This window comes from Salvia hispanica, chromosome 5 (assembly GCF_029641045.1).
Source record: "Salvia hispanica isolate PSC_SH4W2 chromosome 5, Shi_PSC_v1, whole genome shotgun sequence".
NCBI lineage: Eukaryota > Viridiplantae > Streptophyta > Magnoliopsida > Lamiales > Lamiaceae > Salvia > Salvia hispanica.
In genome coordinates this window covers 35,102,969-35,123,042 of record NC_142696.1, presented here as the reverse complement: position 1 = coordinate 35,123,042, position 20,074 = coordinate 35,102,969, and the positions used below count along the sequence as shown (strand labels likewise).

General features: G+C 34.6%; 2 protein-coding genes across 3 annotated transcripts; one reads left to right on the top strand and one right to left on the bottom strand.

The window, feature by feature from the left end:
* Window positions 1-5,096: 5,096 nt before the first annotated feature.
* Window positions 5,097-11,545, top strand: LOC125190125 (uncharacterized). 2 transcript variants are annotated; one of them, XM_048087327.2, is made up of 6 exons: window positions 5,097-5,642; window positions 6,309-6,395; window positions 7,368-7,541; window positions 7,641-7,727; window positions 7,808-7,879; window positions 9,140-11,545. In XM_048087327.2, exons 1-6 carry the CDS (start codon window positions 5,442-5,444, stop codon window positions 11,126-11,128), a joined length of 2,610 nt encoding a protein of 869 aa, XP_047943284.1. In that variant the 5' UTR covers window positions 5,097-5,441; the 3' UTR covers window positions 11,129-11,545. The 2 variants fall into 2 exon arrangements, with proteins under 2 accessions (XP_047943284.1, XP_047943285.1); XM_048087328.2 differs by having other exon boundaries at window positions 5,098-5,642; window positions 9,179-11,545.
* Window positions 11,546-15,617: 4,072 nt separating this feature from the next.
* Window positions 15,618-16,477, bottom strand: LOC148926719 (uncharacterized). The gene is made up of 3 exons (XM_089059227.1): window positions 16,375-16,477; window positions 16,172-16,290; window positions 15,618-16,097 (listed from the first exon to the last, which is right to left on the bottom strand). Exons 1-3 carry the CDS (start codon window positions 16,475-16,477, stop codon window positions 15,618-15,620), a joined length of 702 nt encoding a protein of 233 aa, XP_088915353.1.
* Between the last annotated feature and the right edge of the window lie 3,597 nt (window positions 16,478-20,074).

Below are 20,074 nucleotides of genomic sequence, written 5' to 3'. Positions count from 1 at the left end.
TACTCATCACAGTAATTCGTTTATACTAAAAAATAAAACAAATAGAATGTATGTGCATTACATGGGTGGTACACTAGGGAGTCATTGAAAACAATCATTTGGAAGTCATTGAAAACAATCATTTGTACTAATATGGAAAGTAAATTTGGAAGTCAATGAAACAAAATCGAGCCATGGTTGTTAATTTGTTTGATAGGTCGGTTGAGGTATAATAAGATATGTAACTTCTGATAGTAAACACGGGCCAAAAAATTAATGACAAGGTAATAGTATATATTTTTGTGTTGATGCTTGGTACATGATATAGTGTTTGAAATCGTGTTATAGATAAGATGTGAAAAGATGAAATTATCTTGTTATCAATATTATGTAGTAAGTAGTACTACCTTTTTTACATTGGAGATAGGGGATGTAATTGGTGGTTAAATCAACTAAATTAATAATTAGTATAAATCATTCTACCATTTGCCAACACACGCACGCAACAAAAAGCAGTAGGCTTCTAAGATAAAAAAAATAGGCAACTGGAAAATGATTGATATAAATACACGCAAGACAGTGAATATTATGAAAAAATTCAACATCTTTACATCAAGCTTTTATTTAGAGAAATTGTGCGATCAATATGATGATTTGTATACGCGTGTTGCATTGTCATAAGAAAGGCGTGTTTGTATCTTAATATTTCTTGTACGTTAACGTTAGTATACTCCTATAGTCCTACTTTACAAATTTTGATTTTCCTTGGTTCATAAGAAATATACTACGCGTAAATGTGTCAAACTTAATTGAGCTTGTAGGATTCACTCTTTTAAACAACTTCAAAGAATTGGTTATATATATCTTGATTCTTATGTTCAAATACTAATTATATGTATCACTCTTTTAAACAACTTCAAAGAATTGGTTATATATATCTTGATTCTTATGTTCAAATACTAATTATATGTATCACTCTTTAAACAACTTCAAGGAAATATTGGTTTTTATTATATGTATCTTATTCTCCTGTAGTCGGAAATGGACATACTTAATTATCTTATTTAACAACTGCATAAATTTCCCTTGTGGATTAAGTAGTAATGATAAAAATAGATACTACTCCCTTGTGGATTAAGGAGTATATTAGTAGTAAGTTTCTTTGACCCGGCCATGATAAGGATGAGATTTTCGGATTGCAAATAAAATCTAGAATACATAATCGGTTGCTCCAAGTTAAATCCGTTTTTAAAACTTGAAATAGTTCATACTTTTACATTTTTACTATGATGTAACCCGTTCACATATGATGAACTTGCAGTGCATTTTATTCGAGACAAAGTTCTTCCCAATAAAATAGAGTTAACGTCGTATTCCTTTTTCAGAAGTCAAACCCAATAGATGACATTCTAACAAAGCCACACATCAATCAATCTTTCATGATATTGCGAAGTAAGAATGGTGTAATTGCGCAATCTACACTTAGAATTGCATGTGTGTTAGCAAGCTTGGTTGAAGGAAAATGGAAAGTGCAACTACGAAAGTGATAAAGGAAGTTGATTGTGTGCATGATACGAGCATTATTTAGTTAGTTAAATTATGAATTTGTATATCTTTTCCATATCTTTGTTTTCTTATTCATTAAGTTAGGAGTTATTGTAATCATTTGAGCAATCAATCAAAAATATCAATATTATCGTTCATTCTCTTCTTCAAAGTGAGAAAACCGTCTTGCTCGATGGGCACTCGCCCGCGACAGACATTTATCGATTGCCGATCCACGGACGTCGATCAGTTCGATAGGAGGTTTATCCTATCAATGCATGGACATAATTGTTGATTTGTGTTGTCTTCTAGCCGAGTTTGGTGGAAAATTTCTTTTGTATTTGAGAGATTTATTCTAGATGCTTCGTTAAGATTTGTAGTGAATTGCTTCTACAAGTTATAATCATCCTCTTTTAGCTATACAACATAATCATCTTTTATCACATTCAATATGAAAAATTCCAAATGCATTATAACGTTGGAGGAGGAGGAGGAGGTAGGGGTACACAGCTGATGTGGGTATGTTGGCTTTCTAAGCTTCTTGTGGTTGTGGTGTTTGTGTCAGTGTAAGGTTAGGCCAAGAGCTGCTTTTTTGTTGTCATTGTCTTAGTTTAGTGTGCGTAGTGCTCCAAGTGACTTTGGTATGTTGTAATTCTCTACTCAACTTTTGCAGAGGGTTTGATTATTTTTAGTACATTTACTGAATATATCGAAAAAAAAGGTAGGGGTGAGCTGCGATGGTGGTTGTGCAAAAATATTTAAGGTTGGCATAGGCGAAATTGTTAATTATAGTTTATATTCCAACATTTTAAAAATATTTTGAAATTTACCTCAACTTCTGAAAAATATTAGTTTTATGTCAAATTTCCAAACATTTACCAAATTTATCACCATAATAAGCTTCGAGCATCACATTGGTCATATGGTAGGCCCGAGGCCTATGTGAAATAAGGTATGCACATTCTTTTTCTTTGAGTCTGAGAATTCGGCATGCTTTGCCACCAATATGACGCCAGATATTGAATTCGGTGAAAAATTCAATAAAATTTTTAAAATTTAGATATAAAATTAATATTTTACAAATGTTAGAATAATTTAAAAATATCATAAAATCCTTGAATATAAACTTATAATTAACCCTCAACTTACTACTCCACTAAAATGAGAGAGAATTTCCACACTGAGAAAAGACTAAAATCTTAAAATATATTTAAAAACCCATTTAAAATAATATATTTTGTTAGACTAAAGTTAATCTGATCGTGCATGCGCAATATGTTTGAGTGCCAACTCTCGTTCTTTCCCTCAACGAGGTTTTCCTCGTTTTTGTTTCTTCTTTATTTCCTTTTCTTGAGTTAAATTAAAAGTAGTATTTGTAATGGTTTTCCTCCTTTTTGTTTCTTCTTTATTTCCTTTTCTTTATCCATATTTTTAAACAACTTTTTTACTCTTTGAAATACATTATAAAAGACATTTTCTTTTGAATACGCGATTTAGTATTTAAAAGAATGAGAAGGTGTTGAGAAAGAGTGGATAAAGAAAAAAAGTAACTACTGCTACTAATCATCAATCTGAAAACGATTTAAGAAAATAAGTAATAACGCAAATGTGTTATACTACTATATAACTTATTTTTTAGTATTTAAAAGAATAAAAAGACGATTAAAAAATGTGGATAAAGATAAAAACAAGAAAATAAGTGATTAATCATCAAAGATCAGTGAAGGACTGAAGGTAATGAATTATGCATCTATACATATATAAAAGACGAGTTTTGGCCATTATTTGGATTATATATAAGTTTTGGGCAATATCTTGAAATTTAGAAATTTTGGGTGATGGTTATAAAATGTTACATAACATTTTATTAAAATCACATAATGACTCCCTAAAGTAAATGTCATTTATAAAATAATGTAGGAATATGTAACTGCCGATGGTTGAAGGAAAAGATTAAAATTGATAGACTTTTTAAATCTATGGCCAAATTAAAGTTAATACCATTAATAATATAATGTAACCCCATATGTAACGGCCGATTATAATGTGATTATGGTATACTAAATAATTCTATTTAATGATTTATGAGGAATTTTCTATGCGTTTTTTGACTTTTCAAATCTATGACTAAATGTATCCAATTTAAATCATAAATTAATATTCATTTTAATTATTATGGATTACCTAAACAAATGCATTTTTGTTTCTAGGATTATTGGTAGCCTTAAGTTTTTGTCTATAAATACATGTTCTTTCATTGTAGAATTATCTTTTTAATGAACATTAGATAAATTTCAAAATTGCTCCTCAAAGGATTCAACTTCAGCGATCGACGACGGGAGCTCTTTTGCAACAGTTAATGGAGACGGAGGCGGTGAAGATATAGTCCTGTAAAAGGCGAAGAACCGAAGACACGAGTCGGAAGTTGTGGAAAGAGGGTCGTGTAAGAGAAGGTGAAAAGAAAATAGCACTTTTAAATCTTATTTTGAGGACCATTCTCTATTTGAATGTTTTAGTTCATAATTAAGTTTTTTCTTATTGTTATTATTTTTTTTAAATTTTTTTAATTTTGTTTGAATATTTTTCATCTTAGCTATAATAGTGATTTTTTCTCAAATAAAGAAATCGCAGAAGCTGACTATCTGTAATATTTTGAAGCTGAAATTGTACGTTTGTCGCCTACTTTCATAGGTTTCATGCAAAAAAAACATCCAAAGTCAACAAAATGGAGAAAGGGAGCAAAAAAGATGAAGAACATAAAATATCCCATTTTTTTTCTCACTACATAAATCATTAGTTTGGAGATTAAGGAGGAAAATAAAGTTGAGGTAAAGAGTCAACGATAATTCGATAGGTTTCATGCAAAGAAAATACTCAAAGTCAACAAAATGGCGAAAGGGAGGAAAGAAGACGAAGAATATAAAATATCATATTCTTTATGCGCACGTACATAATTATCAAATTGGAGACTAGAGAAGAAAATAAGGCCGAGGGAAAGAATCAACGATAGTTTCGGCCTTTCGTGTATAAATAAGCAGGGAGAGGAGTTGCAACGCGCGCTGATAGTGAGTGTTTGGTTTGGTTTTTGTTTTACTATTTATTTTCTTTATTTTGCTATTCTTATTAATGTACTTTTAAGGTTGTTTACAAATATAGGAAATTTTTTTTCCATAACTTATGAATTATTGTTTTATTTACTTAATGTTAAGTTTTATTAATATTGATATGTGTGCTTTTTATTTGTTCTGTAGTTCATCATTTTTATCGTTTTGCGATGATATTGTTGTCTCCCAATATTTTATTTGTATATTAAATATTTTATTAGATTTTATTCTCTTGGTATATACTCCAACATTTTTTAATCTTATGTAATGATATTGTCACTTATTTTATTTTATTCATTCATAATATCAAAATAATAGTACGAAATATTCTGAGTCGCGCATAGTGCGCGTGGGTTAAAACTAGTAGTTACTAAAGTACATTATAAAAATTAATAAAATGCTGTTTAAAGAGAAGAAAATAATGAAAAACAAAAAAGGAGGAAGCACTGCGTTTTATTCAACAAAGGCGCGTTTTGAGAACAGCATCGTATGCTGCTGTGTTTTTCTACACTTCAACATTCTTCACAATCCCCAATTTCTCCTTCATTCTAGCCCACTCTCCAAATCGACGCATCGAAGCAACACCACATTTACAGAGACGTATACACATATATGTGTATGTATTGCTGCTACCTTTTGCGACCACATCCGCCTGTATTTGAATCGCTAGGGTTTAGAATACGCAGCGCTAACGCATTGTATTTGGGAACGAGTTGAATGCCACTTCAGATTTGGAAGTGAAATTGAAGTTAACAGCGACTTGAGGCTTTCACAAAGCTACGGTTTTCGTCCCACATTCGTCGATTTGCTACAATGGATTCAGTACCTTCGCCATTGCCACTTGCCGTGAGAGATGGCTCGCCGGAAGCGGCGGCGACGGTGGAGGTAGACAGCACTCTGACGGTTGCGGCGGAGTTGGCTAAGGAGGCTGCTTTGCTCTTTCAGGCTGGCAATTTTGTGGATTGTTTGAGAGTATTGAATCAATTGTCGCAGAAGAAAGCGGACGATCCCAAGGTAATTTTTGAAAAGGATCAACTTCTGCTACTGAGAATCCAAGTTGATTTGTTTGAGTATTGCAAATACTGGTAAACATGTCGTTGATTAAGTTGATGAAACAAATAACCTTTGCTTGATAACACTATTTTTGCTGCTTTCGGAATTCAATGGATCCAACTATCTCTTTGATGGTTGCTGAAAATAGGCTCACGGTCGGTTTTAGCTTACTAGGGTGTGGACTGTTTAGCAGGGACAAACTGTTGGTGTTGTTTGTAATCAAATAATTATGCGAATGGATTTCTGTGTATCATTCAGATAGTGAACTGCAAGCAGTAGACCTTTTTCTTATTCTTGATACTGACATAAAATGTGAACACCTTCGCGACCAAAGTGAGATGAGAGGAAATTCTGAATGCAGCACTCCAATTAGACATGAAAGGTTTCACTTCAATTCTAGCTTAACTTGACTCGATGAAGTGATTGTCGGACTAGGATGGGGAAATAGATTTTTCTTGATACCCTGTTGTTAGTATTGATTTACTGCTATCTCCAAGTGTCTAAATTTTAAGTTTTAGGTGCATTATAAATTTTAGGTGGGTGCATTTTAAATTTTAGATGGGTGCATTACATACCCTGTTACTGATGTGTTCTTTCTCTTTTCTGTAATTCCTTTTCACATTGTAGGTTCTTCATAATATAGCTATTGCCGAAAGCTTTCAAAATGGATTTTCAGATCTTAAAAAGCTTATTGAAGCGCTTCAACAAATCCAGGTTTGTATTTAGTCAATTAATGAACTCTGTGTGTGCCTCTCTCTCTCTCTCTCTCTCTCTCCAACACACACATGCACATCCACTTATAATGAATGGGATTGGTCTGTCCAGTAGTATTTAATATTTATATGTATGTGCTTGCCTGTATGGGCATGTTCTGATGATATATAATGTAATTATCCCAATTTCCGTAGATGAGTAAAATAAAGATCATATGACAATCGAAAGTGACACCCATTTCATGCCATTTAATTATGGAATGAAATGGCCTGTTGATAACACAACTGATAGCATTGATAATGGGTTATGAGAATTGGCAGTAACCTTATAGCATTTGATTATGCATGCTAGTAACGTCTGGATTCCTTTTTTGTGTTCTTTAATGTGTCAATAATAAATACTGATGATTCCTTCATAATCATTCAGATATTTTAACTTAAAATATACAGCTATATCAGGAACAAATGGACTATAACATGCATCCTCAGTTCCGTCACACTAAAGGGATATATGACAAAGCTTGACTTTTAAATTTGGTTACGTTACATCTTTTGATTGTAAAAACTATATTAACTTATAAGGTAGTAATTTGATATATGCTCACACAAATAAGGAATTGATATACACTGCAGCATATATGTATGTGTGAACTATAAGTAAATGATTGTTCAAATTATCACTTGAATATGCATGTGTGGAAGTGAGTTGGGGCAGGGCAGCGGATGTTCTATCTTATAGCTTGCTGCTATAACGATTAACCTCTTCTGGCCACTTCCATAAAATATTTGTCAATCTCAGGCAACAATGGAAAATGCCACAGGGTCCTAAGTGGGTGGAGAAATGCCTTGTGTTTTGCATGGAACAGTTCATCTCAGGACTCTCTTTTGCTTTGATGTGATGTTTTATTAATTATTTATGCATATGTGCATACCCATTTTGTATGTAATGTCTGATCCATGTTTCCTCAATTAGAAACAAATGGAACGGCTTGCTCATACATCTGGAGAACACTTAGAGCTTTCTAGTAACGATGGAAGAGCACCTAAAGCTGGCCAGAATGGCACGAATCATGCTTCACTTCAATTTTCTAGTCCACCAGTTGTCTACAATGAAGAGTTTGACGCTTCAGTGGCCATGTTCAATATAGTATGTCTTAGTCCTCAGGATATTGCCAGTTCCTCAACTAGGTTGATAATCTTTTTGTCCACGTACTTACTTACATTTCATGCACATATCTGATTGCAGGCTGTTGTTTGGTATCATCTTCATGAATATGCAAAATCATTTTTGTGTTTGGATGCATTATATCAGAATGTTGCACCGATTGATGAGGTGACAGCCACACTATTCACTATTCACATTTAGCGATGCTGGAGTTTGTCTGATGATGACATTTACTACGTAATATGCAGGCAACGGCCCTTCGTATATGCCTTTTGTTTTTGGATGTTGCGTTGCTTTCTCATCATGCGCCGAGATCTGCTGTAAGTCCCCTCCTACGGTGTTGATTTTTTCCCCAAATGCAATAAGCCAATAATCAGTATTTTCTTTTTACTGATTACATATTTTAAACTGTCTCGTTAACATTTTTGGAGGAAATTGTCCCTTTTATGAGCTTGTTGGCTACATGGGTGTTGTTTTGGCCACCATGTCCATCAAGTAATCCTTCAAAATCTGATATGGAATTGGAACTTATAGAGGCTCTTGTTTAACACTATCACAAAAATATGCATTTGATTATGATGGTTTTCAGATGCCTCAATAATTAAATATCAGCTGGCTGCACACCACATTGAATGAATAAAATAGTTATTCAGTTATCACTGATCCAAAAACACATCATCACATCGCTTCACATGAACTAATAAATAAAAAGTAGTATCTTAAAACATACAGCACAGTGGTGATAGATCTAGAGATGGCCATGATTCAAGATTATCTCGAACATGTCGTGAACCAACCTGTGGTCAATTAGCTAGTTAGTTGTTGGCTTGGTTCGCTGGTTCAATGTACAAAACTGGTGGTTCAACTGTCTATAACGATCCAAGTATGTTTTTAGGCATGAGCTGCCTGCCAAACATAATGGGTGTTTTAAAAATAATGGTAGGTAAACTCCAGTGGTTTGATACATCAAATTTTATTTTCTAAATTATACGTGCTTGTTTTTCCTTTTCTTTTCTTGTTCATATCTGATGCAACCTTAAAGTTGAACTGGATATAATACACCTTGAAAAATGCAGCTAATAAAGACAAAAATGCAGCTAAGAAAGAACTCCTGATATAAAATTTATGGATAAACAAAGTACTATAAGAAATAATATGGGTCACACTGCTGTAACCATCTACTCAAGGCCCGATTAAGGTTCATGCTAATTATGAAAAGAGAACTGGCGGCTTTGAACCATACTGTCAACTGTCGCCACTCGCCAGTTCATGAGCCCCGGGCATGCCTAGCCAGACCATTAGAAATCATTTTAAGGAATGCACATGGCATGCATTAAATTATGTAAAACATTGTGATATACTGATATACATATCTGCAGTGAGCACTATGATGGAACAATCTCAGTTATGGGAGGTTAAATGGAGAATTCTAGGGAATCTTCAGATTCATACTCGTAGAAAATTTATAAGTGTTTGTTATGAGACTGTTGATTTTTTATGATATTGTCTTCATACACTGATATCACTGAACAGTTAAGCTTAACTTTTTAAAGACTTATTTTCTACCTCTTTTTCTGTAGTGTTGTTTGGATGTGATTAGATTGAAATTCATTGTTCAGGATGTGATAAGCTACATGGAGAGAGTTTTTTGTGTGAATAGCTTGACCAATCAACCAGAGAACGGAATCTCAGTGCAGCAGCAATCTATGTTAGCATCGAAGTCTCCTTCACTTCCTTCTAATTCAACCATCCCTGATTCTTCTAACCCAGATTCAGTTGTCAATGCAAATATGCTGGAAAATTCTTTATCTATGAATTTATCTGAAGAAGCACTTGAAGATGAGTCATTGCAGCTGCTCTCTTCCTTGGAAATAAGTGGACAAAGCCGTCAAAGACTTTCTGCTGTTACGTCTTCAATCGATCATTCAAGAAGCCAAGGGGAGGAGTCCCTTTCAGTTGTTGATTTAAGGCTTAAGGTGCATCTTTACAAGGTTCGACTTTTTCTTCTCACAAGGAACCTCAAAGCAGCTAAGCGTGAAGTTAAGATGGCCATGAACTTAGCCCGCGGAAAAGATTATCCCATGGCTCTTTATTTGAAGTCACAGCTTGAATATGCCCGCAAAAATCCTCGCAAGGCAATCAAGCTTTTGATGGCATCGAGCAACCAGTCAGAGATAGGAATGTCAAGCATGTATTACAACAATCTTGGGTGCATCTATTACCAATTGGGGAAGCATCAGACATCTGGTGTATTCTTCTCCAAAGCCCTGAAGAATAGCTCATTCGTACCGAAGGAAAAACCTACAAAACTCTCAAATTTGTCACAGGATAAATCCCATCTGATATTGTACAACTGTGGTATGCATTCCTTGGCTTGTGGTAGACCTTTCCATGCTGCTCGCTGTTTTCAAAAGGCCAGCATTATCTTTTACAATAGACCTCTTCTGTGGCTGCGAATTTCTGAGTGCTGTCTGATGGCTCTAGAGAAAGGACTGATAAAGCCTGATTCCTCTGCAGACAGATTTGATATCAAAGTTGATGTTATTGGAAAGGGTAAGTGGAAACATGTTGCTTTGAGGTATGGGGTTCCGTCAAATGGCCAGTGCGATGTTGGAATGGTTGATTCGTGGTCAGGAGACCGTAAACAACCTGATCTTTCTCTCTCTCTTGCCTGTCAGTGTCTTGTAAATGCTCTGTATTTGTTGGACTCTTCTGAGGGGAAATATTCTAGATCTAGCTCGGCTCCTAGTACTGAACAGAATGTTCCCAGAGAAACATTTTCTTTTGGTGCAAATCACAGGAATGTCGGTGGTGGCGATCAAAAGGAATCTGATGTACCATCTGGTTTGAGTCAAGTTAATTCAAATGGTGAAGTTAAAGAACAAAAGGGAAACAATCAGAGTTCATCAATATACAATTCTATTGTTGACTATGAGAGTATCTGTATGAAAGAAAACCAGATGATGAGGCAAGCCATATTTGCTGATTTGGCTTATGTGGAGCTGTCACTAGGAAATCCCCTGAAAGCCCTAGCTACAGCAATGTCTCTTTTGAAAATTCCCGAGTGTTCGAGAATGTACATCTTTTTGGGGACAATGTATGCAGCTGAAGCTCTGTGCCTACTCAATCGGCCAGAGGAAGCTGCCAATCTTCTGACACCGTATATCTCTGGTGGGAACAACATTGAGCTTCCATATAGCCGAGAGGACTGTGAAAATTGGACTGCAGATAAATTAATTGATAGTGATGATTCAAATGGAGGTGCGATTACTTCTAACGGTGTCTCAAACCCTGATGAACCCCAGGTTCTTTTTTTCAGCCCTGAAGAAGCACGTGGAACTTTTGCTGCGAATTTCGCTGCAAATGTTGCATTGCTGGGAGATTTTGATCTGGCACACCACTTTGTACTGAAGGCTTTATCTGATATACCTAACAGTCCCCAGGCTATTCTAACCGCAATTTATTTGGATCTAAAACGCGGCAAGACACAAGATGCTCTTGCCAAGTTGAAACATCACAGTGCTGTTAGGTTTCTCCCCAGCAACATTCCGTTAAATGGCTCTTCTTGATGGTTATTAGATCCTTCCAGCCCACACCTGACTCTGAGTTAGCAGGTAGCTTCAGAGAAGGATGTGTAAAATATATATAGCGCGATCCAGGGAATAAGTTTTTGGGTTCAGTTCTCACTCTTTTTTTGAAAAGTTTTTGCCCTTGGATTTTAGTGAATGGTGTTGTGGATTAATTTTGGTGATTATGATGATCCCTTTGGAAGTAAAGTCGGGCTAGAGTTCAAATGTTACATAGGGCGCAGGGGCTCTTGGGGAGCAGCAAGAAAGCAGAATACTCACAATTTTGTTGTAGAGGTAATATTCAGGCATTTCAATTTATTTGCTAGACTTCAATGCGTTAACTTGTTATTATGGGTTCGACCACTAACTATTTTGTTGCTAATGAAAGGCTTAAAAGCTCACATGTTAATTTGGATATTTCATATTTCATGTACAGTTTCAATTTCATAAATGATGTTTCCTTACCAGGGAATTCAAAACGTCAGAGGTGTGTAATAGTTGAGTTCGATTTTTATTTCGTGAAAACTTAATTAGAAAAAACATTTTGATGTTGTGTTAGAGAATGTGATTTCGAGTAATGTTAGGGAACCGTTGAGGCCCGTTTAATGGTCGAGTTGGGATTTAGCATATTAGTTAGTAAATGAGATAATTATTTAATTTTGTGAGAGTAAGTACGCATGAGTTGGTGTTTTGGTATATTAGATAAATAATATAAGTTTTTAAATACTATGTTTGGTATATTAGTTTGTAGGGGAGTGATCAATTGCTAACTCATCATTTAATTGCTAACTACAACTAATTTAAGGCTATAGGATTTTAGAAAACGTGTGGTCTACAATTTGCCACGTGTAATTTTTGTTTTTATTAATTAAATTGAAAAAGATAAAAAATAAACTCCAAATTAGAGTTTTGCATAAAAATGTTAATATAGTGTTTCGAAAATATCAACACAATGTTTTGAGAATGTCAACACAATGTTTTAAGAATGTTAACTCATTGCTTATATTGACATTCTACATGTATTATATTGACATATTTTATATAGTATGTTGACATTTTTACTATACGAATAAATTAAAAATTTTTGAATTATTTTTCAAATTTTGACGTCGGAACATATGCATGTTATATGAATTTAAAATTTTGAGATTTCTTATAAAATTATCTTTAATTTGATATATGTTATATAAATTTAAAGTTTTGGGATTTCTTTTAAAAATTAGTTATAACTAATTTTGTAGTTAATTGACATTAATACCCCTATTGATATTTTTTGTGCATGATATTAATACTCAATGGTTGAATGATCTTACTTTTAATTTAAAAATCTAATGCCTATCATTTAGTTGTAGTTAGCAATTTAGGGGTGAGTTAGCAATATAACACACCCCGTAGTGGGGTGCGATCATATCATAACTCATATTTATGTGATAACCTAATAACCCTATCATTTTATGGGTCAAAAGTATCATTTTTACTAAAAATGATATTTATACACGATAAATTGATAATTTTTTTTAGCATGCATAAAATGATACTTTTATTCCATAAAATGATATTCTGTTCTATAAAATGATATTTTTCGTCCATAAAATAAGGATTATTAGGTTATCACCATAAATATGAGTTATGATATGATCACATCGTAGTGTATTTAAGTTTGAATTGTAATTGTATTAAAATATCTGTATTAAATCTCAATCAAAATGGAAAGGTGAAAAACTTTCACGGTAATAAGATAATTTAAGTTAATTAATGACTGAATTTTAATGTAGTTTAATTAACCCATAATTGGATTTTTAATATAGTTTAATTAACCCACCTAGTTAGTAGGTTTATTAAACAAATCAAAACATAGAAAATGTGGCGGGCCGGAAAATTAACACCGGCCAAAAGGTAACTTAGTTTATACAACAAACATCGTAGTATTGTTATAGCAACAAATAGTTACCAAACACCTTAACTAAAGTTTATGTGCCTTTTATTTGGTAATATTGAATTTTGCACTCAACTTGTAATTAGTTTCAGTTCCAACTATATTTGTATCCTTTTCTTATCGAATCATAATCGACGACGTTATAAAGACCGTAGTAGTACAGTACGATCCTGAAATTTTTTTGTAAAGTTAAATCGAATCAAGTACCCCGTATCTGTCTTGAAATTTATTTCGAGTATCCGATTACTTAATGCGAGTATCCAAACCAGATCAACAGGTGCCCAAAAATCCGTAAGAATGACATGATTCACACAACACAAATTAATAAGTGTCATCCACAAAACTAAGCGGGTGGAGTTAAACCTAACAATGAAATGTTTGCAATTTTACAACATACTATTTTGTTGAAAAATGATGTTGATTCCCCGTGAATCCTATACTTTGTAGAAGACAAGAGTGAGAAGGAAAATCCCAAATTGTGGACGGAAATGGTGGTGGGAGGAAATCGAAACATGCCTAGAAGAAAAGAAACTTAAAAAATTTAATCTGTCAAATTTTAAGTGACTAATACTCTCCGTCTGTCCCATTGGAAATGAAACGTTTCAAAAATGGAAATAATACTTTCTTTACTTTTTCTTCCATCTTACTTTACTCTCTTTTTATTAACTCATAAAACAACATTACATAAAATCTCGTGCCGAAAAGCAAATGTTGCATATTTAATTGGACAGAGGGAGTACTACTATTATTAATTGGGTTTGGGCTGCCAATCGGACAGTTTGGGTATATCCAATATCCGATCTATAGTCCAATACCCAAAATCTCAGAACATATTGTTTGGATTGACAAATGACTACTCCCTCCGTCCCAGATAATTCGGGACACTTTGACCCGACATGGGTTTTAGGAAATCTAATGGAAAGTGAGTTGAAAAAGTTGGTGGAACGTGAGTCCTACTTTTAAAGTATTAATTTTATAATAAAAATGTGAGTAGAAATGAGTTAGTGGAATATGAGGTCCACTACCAAAAATGGTAAAAGTGAAGTGAGACAAATTATATGGGACAACCCGAAATGGAATATTGGGTCAAATTATCTGGGACGGAGGTAGTATATTTTTAATTGGGTTTATATAATCCGTACTAGCTGCATCTACTACTACTACTAGCTACTTATCCGCACCACTTTGAAGAAGCAATAATTCTTGAAAGAAATCTGTAGAGAAAGGCAATAAACAACTAATGCGAACACATTGGAAAACAGTGTAATGGAGGCAAACAAAGTCAAAAACCGACATGCAGTTGGGATACACATAGACAGACAGACCAGGGACATGAGTTGTTTCCCAGCCTCCACACACCCCAACCCTTGCTCTCTGGAGTTTCCAATAAATATTAATTTGACACATGATTCTCCTCATCAAAAACTTAGTACTAGTATATCTTAGTGTACTTGGTGCAAAGCAATTTTTGTATGCAAGTACAAAAGCATGTTTTAAGCCAGTGTTGTCAAAATGTCGTTCCGGTCGCTTGGGTCGAGACCATCACCGGCCCAACATGGGTGGGTTGATTGAGATACAGGGTCGCACTGGGTCGGCTGGGTCGAGATACATGTAATTCCTAAATCTTTATTTTGTGAATCTTTTCCTTTTTGATGCTGATTTGTTTTTACTAGAATAAACATAAGTATAAAGTAAAACTTACCTAAAAGTCTGCTATCTATCACACTTTTGTTCTGATTTTCTCTAATCTCAACGCACGTTTTTTCTGACTTTCTCCTCTGTTTCTCAAATCTCTCATACTTTTGTTCTGATTTTCAAAAATCTCAGCACACGTTTTTTCTACTTTCTCCTCTGTTTCTCAATCTCAATTCTCTATATATATGCATGAACCTAGTATTGTTAGGGTAAAGGGGTGCACCGGGTCGATGAGGTGAAAATTTGGGTCGCAGGTCGACGAGTCGAGAGACCCACTAATCTAGACTAATTTTTTTTGCCTTTTAATATTAAATCAAATAAATATATTACTCTAATGTTTATAATATACTCCCTCCGTCTCAAGTTATTTGAGTCGTATTCCATTTTAGGTTGTCTCAAGTTCCTTGAGTCATTTTTCTTTTTGGCTAAAAACAAAACATCTAATCACACTTATTTTATTATTTCTTTTACTTTATCTTCTCTTTTACTTTATTTAACTCATTAAACACAACTTTCTTAAATCCCGTGCCAAAAAGAAACGCCTCAAGTAGGAGGGAGTATCAAATAATATAAATATAGACGTAATTCATGTGAATAGAGATAACGTAGAAAATAGAAATTATCAAAACAATTCATAAGTCATAACAAAATAAATAATTGAAACCATTGTCTGAAAATATCAAAAGAAAGGTGCTCCCTCCGTCCATGAATAGGAGTCCCGATCACTTTTTTGCACTTGTTTTGTAAAAATGATAATAAATAGTTAAAGTGGAGAAATGATAAAGTAAGATAGAGAATAATGTAGACAAGACTTGTCTACATTATTCTCTATCTTACTTTATCATTTCTCCACTTTAACTATTTATTATCATTTTTATAAAACAAGTGCAAAAAAGTGAATGAGACTCTTATTCGTGGACGGAAGGAGTCTTTACTTAGATGATAGTCATCTTCTCCTTCATCACATAATAATTCAGCTCCAACCAAGTTTATATCTTCATCTTCATCCATAAGAATACGAGTAGACTTGGAGCTTGAGGCATGATCTCGAGTATTTGTGTTGCCTCTAGTATTGTGAGATGGCCCCAACACACCAGAAGCTCTACCAATATCTCTCAATCTGAGGGACTCATTTTGGAAGACAAAATCATCACCCCCCGCATCCTCATCCTCCATCCTACCCATTAACCATTCATTACTGTCGTCAATATCACTTAGGAGTATATGATCAGTGACGTCTTGTATGTTGAATCTTGGCTCAAGATCTCTGTTGTACTTCACAAATACTAAGTTGTTTAATCGTTCTTGTGCCAAACGATTTCTCTTTTTGCTATTAATCTGTAAATGAAAAGGTAAAAAATAACATGTAGTATTAGTTTCTCACAAATATAAGCACAAATTTCAAGTCTTACATGTTGAAAATGACTCCAATTCCTCTCACAGCCAGTAACACTACAAGTTAGGCTCAAGACTCGAATTGCAAAGTTTTGCAAATTTGGTGCCTTAGACCTATAATGTTTCCACCAATCAGCTGAAGAAAACAATATATAGGAATATTTAGCATATCATTTACCAATCAAATAAATGGTTTAATGAAAAATATAATAATATTTACCGGGTGCCGTTCGATTTCTATGTCGAATAGCTGAAGGAGTTCCGAAACAGGAGATAACGTTCCGATACAAAGCCATTTCCTTTTTCATGATCTGATCTTGCATACTTATATCGGGAATCAGTTTTAGAATACACTTGTGCAAGCCTTCGACAACATCTGAACAAGCCAAAATACCTTTCACATCTTTATAAAAGACTGTCGGATTCAAAGGAAACGAAGACAAGTTTAAGAGAGCATTTGATGTAATTGACTCTAAATGGAATGATCAATTGCACAAACCATTACATGTTGCAGGTCATTACTTGAATCTGGCAGTCTTTTATAAAGATGTAAAAGGTATTTTGGCTTGTTCAGAGGTTGTCGAAGGCTTGCACAGGTGTATTTTAAAACTAGTTCCTGACATAAGTATGCAAGATCAGATTATGAAAAAGGAAACGGTTTTGTATCGGAACGCTGTCTCCTGTTTCAGAACTCCTTTAGCTATTCGACATAGAAATCAAATGGCACCTGGTAAATATTATCATATTTTTCATTAAACTATTTATTTGATTGGTAATTGACATGCTAAATATTTCTATATCTTGTTTTCTTCAGCTGAATGATGGAAACATTATAGGTCTAAGGCACCAAATTTGCAAAACTTTGCAATTTGAGTCTTGAGCCTAACTTGTAGCGCTTCTGGCTGTGAGAGGAATTGGAGTACTTTTCAATATGTAAGACCTGAAATTTGTGCTTATATTTGTGAGAAGCTAATACATGTTATTTTTACCTTTTCACTTACAGATTCATATCAAAAAGAGAAATCGTTTGGCACAAGAATGATTGAACAACTTAGTGTTTGTGAAGTACAAAAGAGATCTTGAGCCAAGATTCAACATTCCTATGCTCCTAAGTGACATTGACGATAGTAATGAATGGTTAAAATTGGTAGGATGGAGGAGGAGTATGAGGATCTGATAAGGCTAATTTCATGCATCGGTTATATGGTGAAAATCACTTTATTTTACTGGGTCTAACGCAATTTTTAAGCCAGGTGTGTGAAGGAAATCGCTAGGTCCAGGAAGAGCTGAAGGCAATGGACTAGCGAAGGAAAGTGAGCAGAATTGAGGAGAAAAATAGCTAGACGAAGGAAGTCCAAAGCCGAGGGTAACGAAGACTATTCACACCCTGCTGGACCCACTTCTACGCCTATATAAAGAGGAGCATGCAGCACACGAAACATACATGATTTTGCTCTCAGCTCACACACTCACGCACACTTGGGAAAATGGGGATTCTGGGGTAGTTAGGGGTTTCATCTTCGGAGAAAGTTAGTGGTAACACCGTCCTCACGAAGGGCGAAGATACAATCAGTTTACATTCAGTTTTTGCACTGTTATTCCGTCGAGCTTCAACGTTTTGGAAGTCGATTTGGTTGTTTGCTACTTACCGTTATCTATGCATTTAGTTTACCTTATGATGGTGTTTAACTTGTGATTGATTTACGTTGATTCTGTGTTTTTGAGGTTTATTTCAAAAGTTGAATGTTATTCTCTGTTTGGATATTTCTGTGCTTGATCTGGGAAATAGGTTGTGGATCTGTGCTGTTGTTGTTGATCTATAGTGAATCGGCGAATCTTTAGTTATGGATATAATTTTAGTCGAAGTTTGTTTCGGATTCCGGAGTGGATTTAGCATCCGAAGTGTGGATCTGAACAGGGAAAACCAGTTTGCATGGATTTTTGAACTTTCTGCTTTCTTTTATTTTACTTCTTCTAGTAGCCGTTAGATCTGCCGTAGTTTTAATAGTTCTTCGTTTTATTGCTTTAAATTCAGTCTGCTTCGCTTCGATTTACGTCCTATCTCTGTTTTTGCTGAAGGTTTTATGCAAATTGTTGGAGAAGATGATGTCGCTGTTAGTTAGTACTTTAGTTAGTTGTTTTCCAGCTTTTCATCCATACTTTACTTTTTCAGCAAATGGTCCCTACCGTCAGTTGTTTTCCCAGGTCTAGGTAATTTAGGAAATAGTTTCTTAGATCTAGTGATTGTCCCGCTTGTTCCAGTTAAATGCATTTTTCCTGTTTTGTCTAGATATAGTTGTTAGCATAGCAGATTTCAACACCAAGTCTAGTTTAATTTCTTCAACCCAAATTGCGTGGCAGCAGTCAACCCAAAAATAGTCCCTATTCCTTGAACATGTTTAAATGCGCATTCATCTCTGTGGGATCGATCCCTACTTCCCTGTGCTAATTTTAGTATACGTGGTTGAGGATTTTGTAGAGGTATTCTGTGTGTCCGACGACCGAGATCTTCCAACGATCCGTGAGTTCCTAGACCCTGTGATCTAGTGGATTCGCTGGACCTAGGAAGCTTGATATTCCTTACTGTGCACACAGTCTAAACCCAGAAGCTTCAGGATCCGGGGGTGATGATTTTGTCTTCCAAAATGAGTCGCTCAGATGGAGAGATGTTGGTAGAGCTTCTGGTGTATTGGAGTCATCTCACAATACTAGAGGCAACACAAATACTCGAGATCATGCCTCAAGCTCCAAGTCTACTCTATTCTTGTGGATGAAGATGAAGAGAATGAAGATATAAACTTGGTTGGAGCTGAATTATGTGATGAAGGAGAAGATGACTATCATCTAAGTGAAGATGATATATAACTTTCAAGATGATATATAAATTTCTTTTGATATTTTCAGACAATGATTTCAATTATTTATTTTGCGTTATGACTTATGAATTGTTTTGATAATTTCTATTTTCTACTTTATCTCTATTCGCATTAAGCACGTCTACATTTATATAATTTAATATATTATAAACATTCGAGTAATATATTTATTTGATTTAATATTAAAAGGCAAAAATATTAGCCTAGATTAGTGGGTCTCTCGACCCAGTCGACTCGTCGACCCGCGACCCAAATTTCACCTCATCGACTCAGTGCGCCCCTCGACCCTAACAACAAGCATGACTAAACTATTTTAAAGCAAATCGCATCCGGAGCACATTAAGTGAAAGAGAACTTACGGTGTAAAATCCTCCACGAGATCTCTAGATAAAGCAGAAATCAGCTAAGCACACACAAAATAAGTGCCACGAAGATAAAAGTAAGATAGTGTTGTATCAAAAGTAAAGCCGCGTCACATTATAAAGATGTGAATATGATCAAGATCATACTTCAACCACAAGAATTCAGAATAATTACACCAGTTAACTTAAGCATTGATGTTTGTGGTAAGGACTGATAGGCAAATTATGCTCATTGACTATAAGAAACAATGAAACCTTATTTACCATCCTCATCTCATATAACAAAACAAATATGTATATTTCAAGTAATAGCTCCAACAAATAAGTATACCTCAGTATTGGCTCAAGTGATAGCCTCCCTTCCATTTTTAATGGAGACGGAAGAATATCCAAGGCTTCTAAGAATCTAAGCACTGAAGCAGACCTTCTGTCAATTGAATGAAACAAGATTAAGTTTTATCAGGGGAAAAAGAGTATTGACATTGGCTAGACTAGACTATAAGTCACAAACATGACTTCCCAAACATCACCACATCTGTTGAGAACGATATTATTTATTTCACCAGTAGATATTTAACTATCATACCTAGAACCAACAGAGCTATACTGAGTGTCATAAAAGTCCCTGCAACTATCTTAATCTTCTCAATAGTCTACAAAGAAATATAAGAACGGGAAAGAA

What these genes read in the sequence shown, in the direction of transcription:
- LOC125190125 (XM_048087327.2), top strand. Translation starts at nt 5,442, where the DNA reads ATGGATTCAGTACCTTCGCCATTGCCACTTGCCGTGAGAGATGGCTCG. An exon ending in AAGCGCTTCAACAAATCCAG is followed by an intron (nt 6,396 to 7,367) that starts GTTTGTATTTAG and finishes TTCCTCAATTAG; the next exon opens with AAACAAATGGAACGGCTTGC. An exon ending in ATCATGCGCCGAGATCTGCT is followed by an intron (nt 7,880 to 9,139) that starts GTAAGTCCCCTC and finishes CTTTTTCTGTAG; the next exon opens with TGTTGTTTGGATGTGATTAG.
- LOC148926719 (XM_089059227.1), bottom strand. Translation starts at nt 16,477, where the DNA reads ATGCAAGATCAGATCATGAAAAAGGAAATGGCTTTGTATCGGAACGTT. An exon ending in TAGAAATCGAACGGCACCCG is followed by an intron (nt 16,291 to 16,374) that starts GTAAATATTATT and finishes TGTTTTCTTCAG; the next exon opens with CTGATTGGTGGAAACATTAT. An exon ending in ATTGGAGTCATTTTCAACAT is followed by an intron (nt 16,098 to 16,171) that starts GTAAGACTTGAA and finishes TTTCATTTACAG; the next exon opens with ATTAATAGCAAAAAGAGAAA.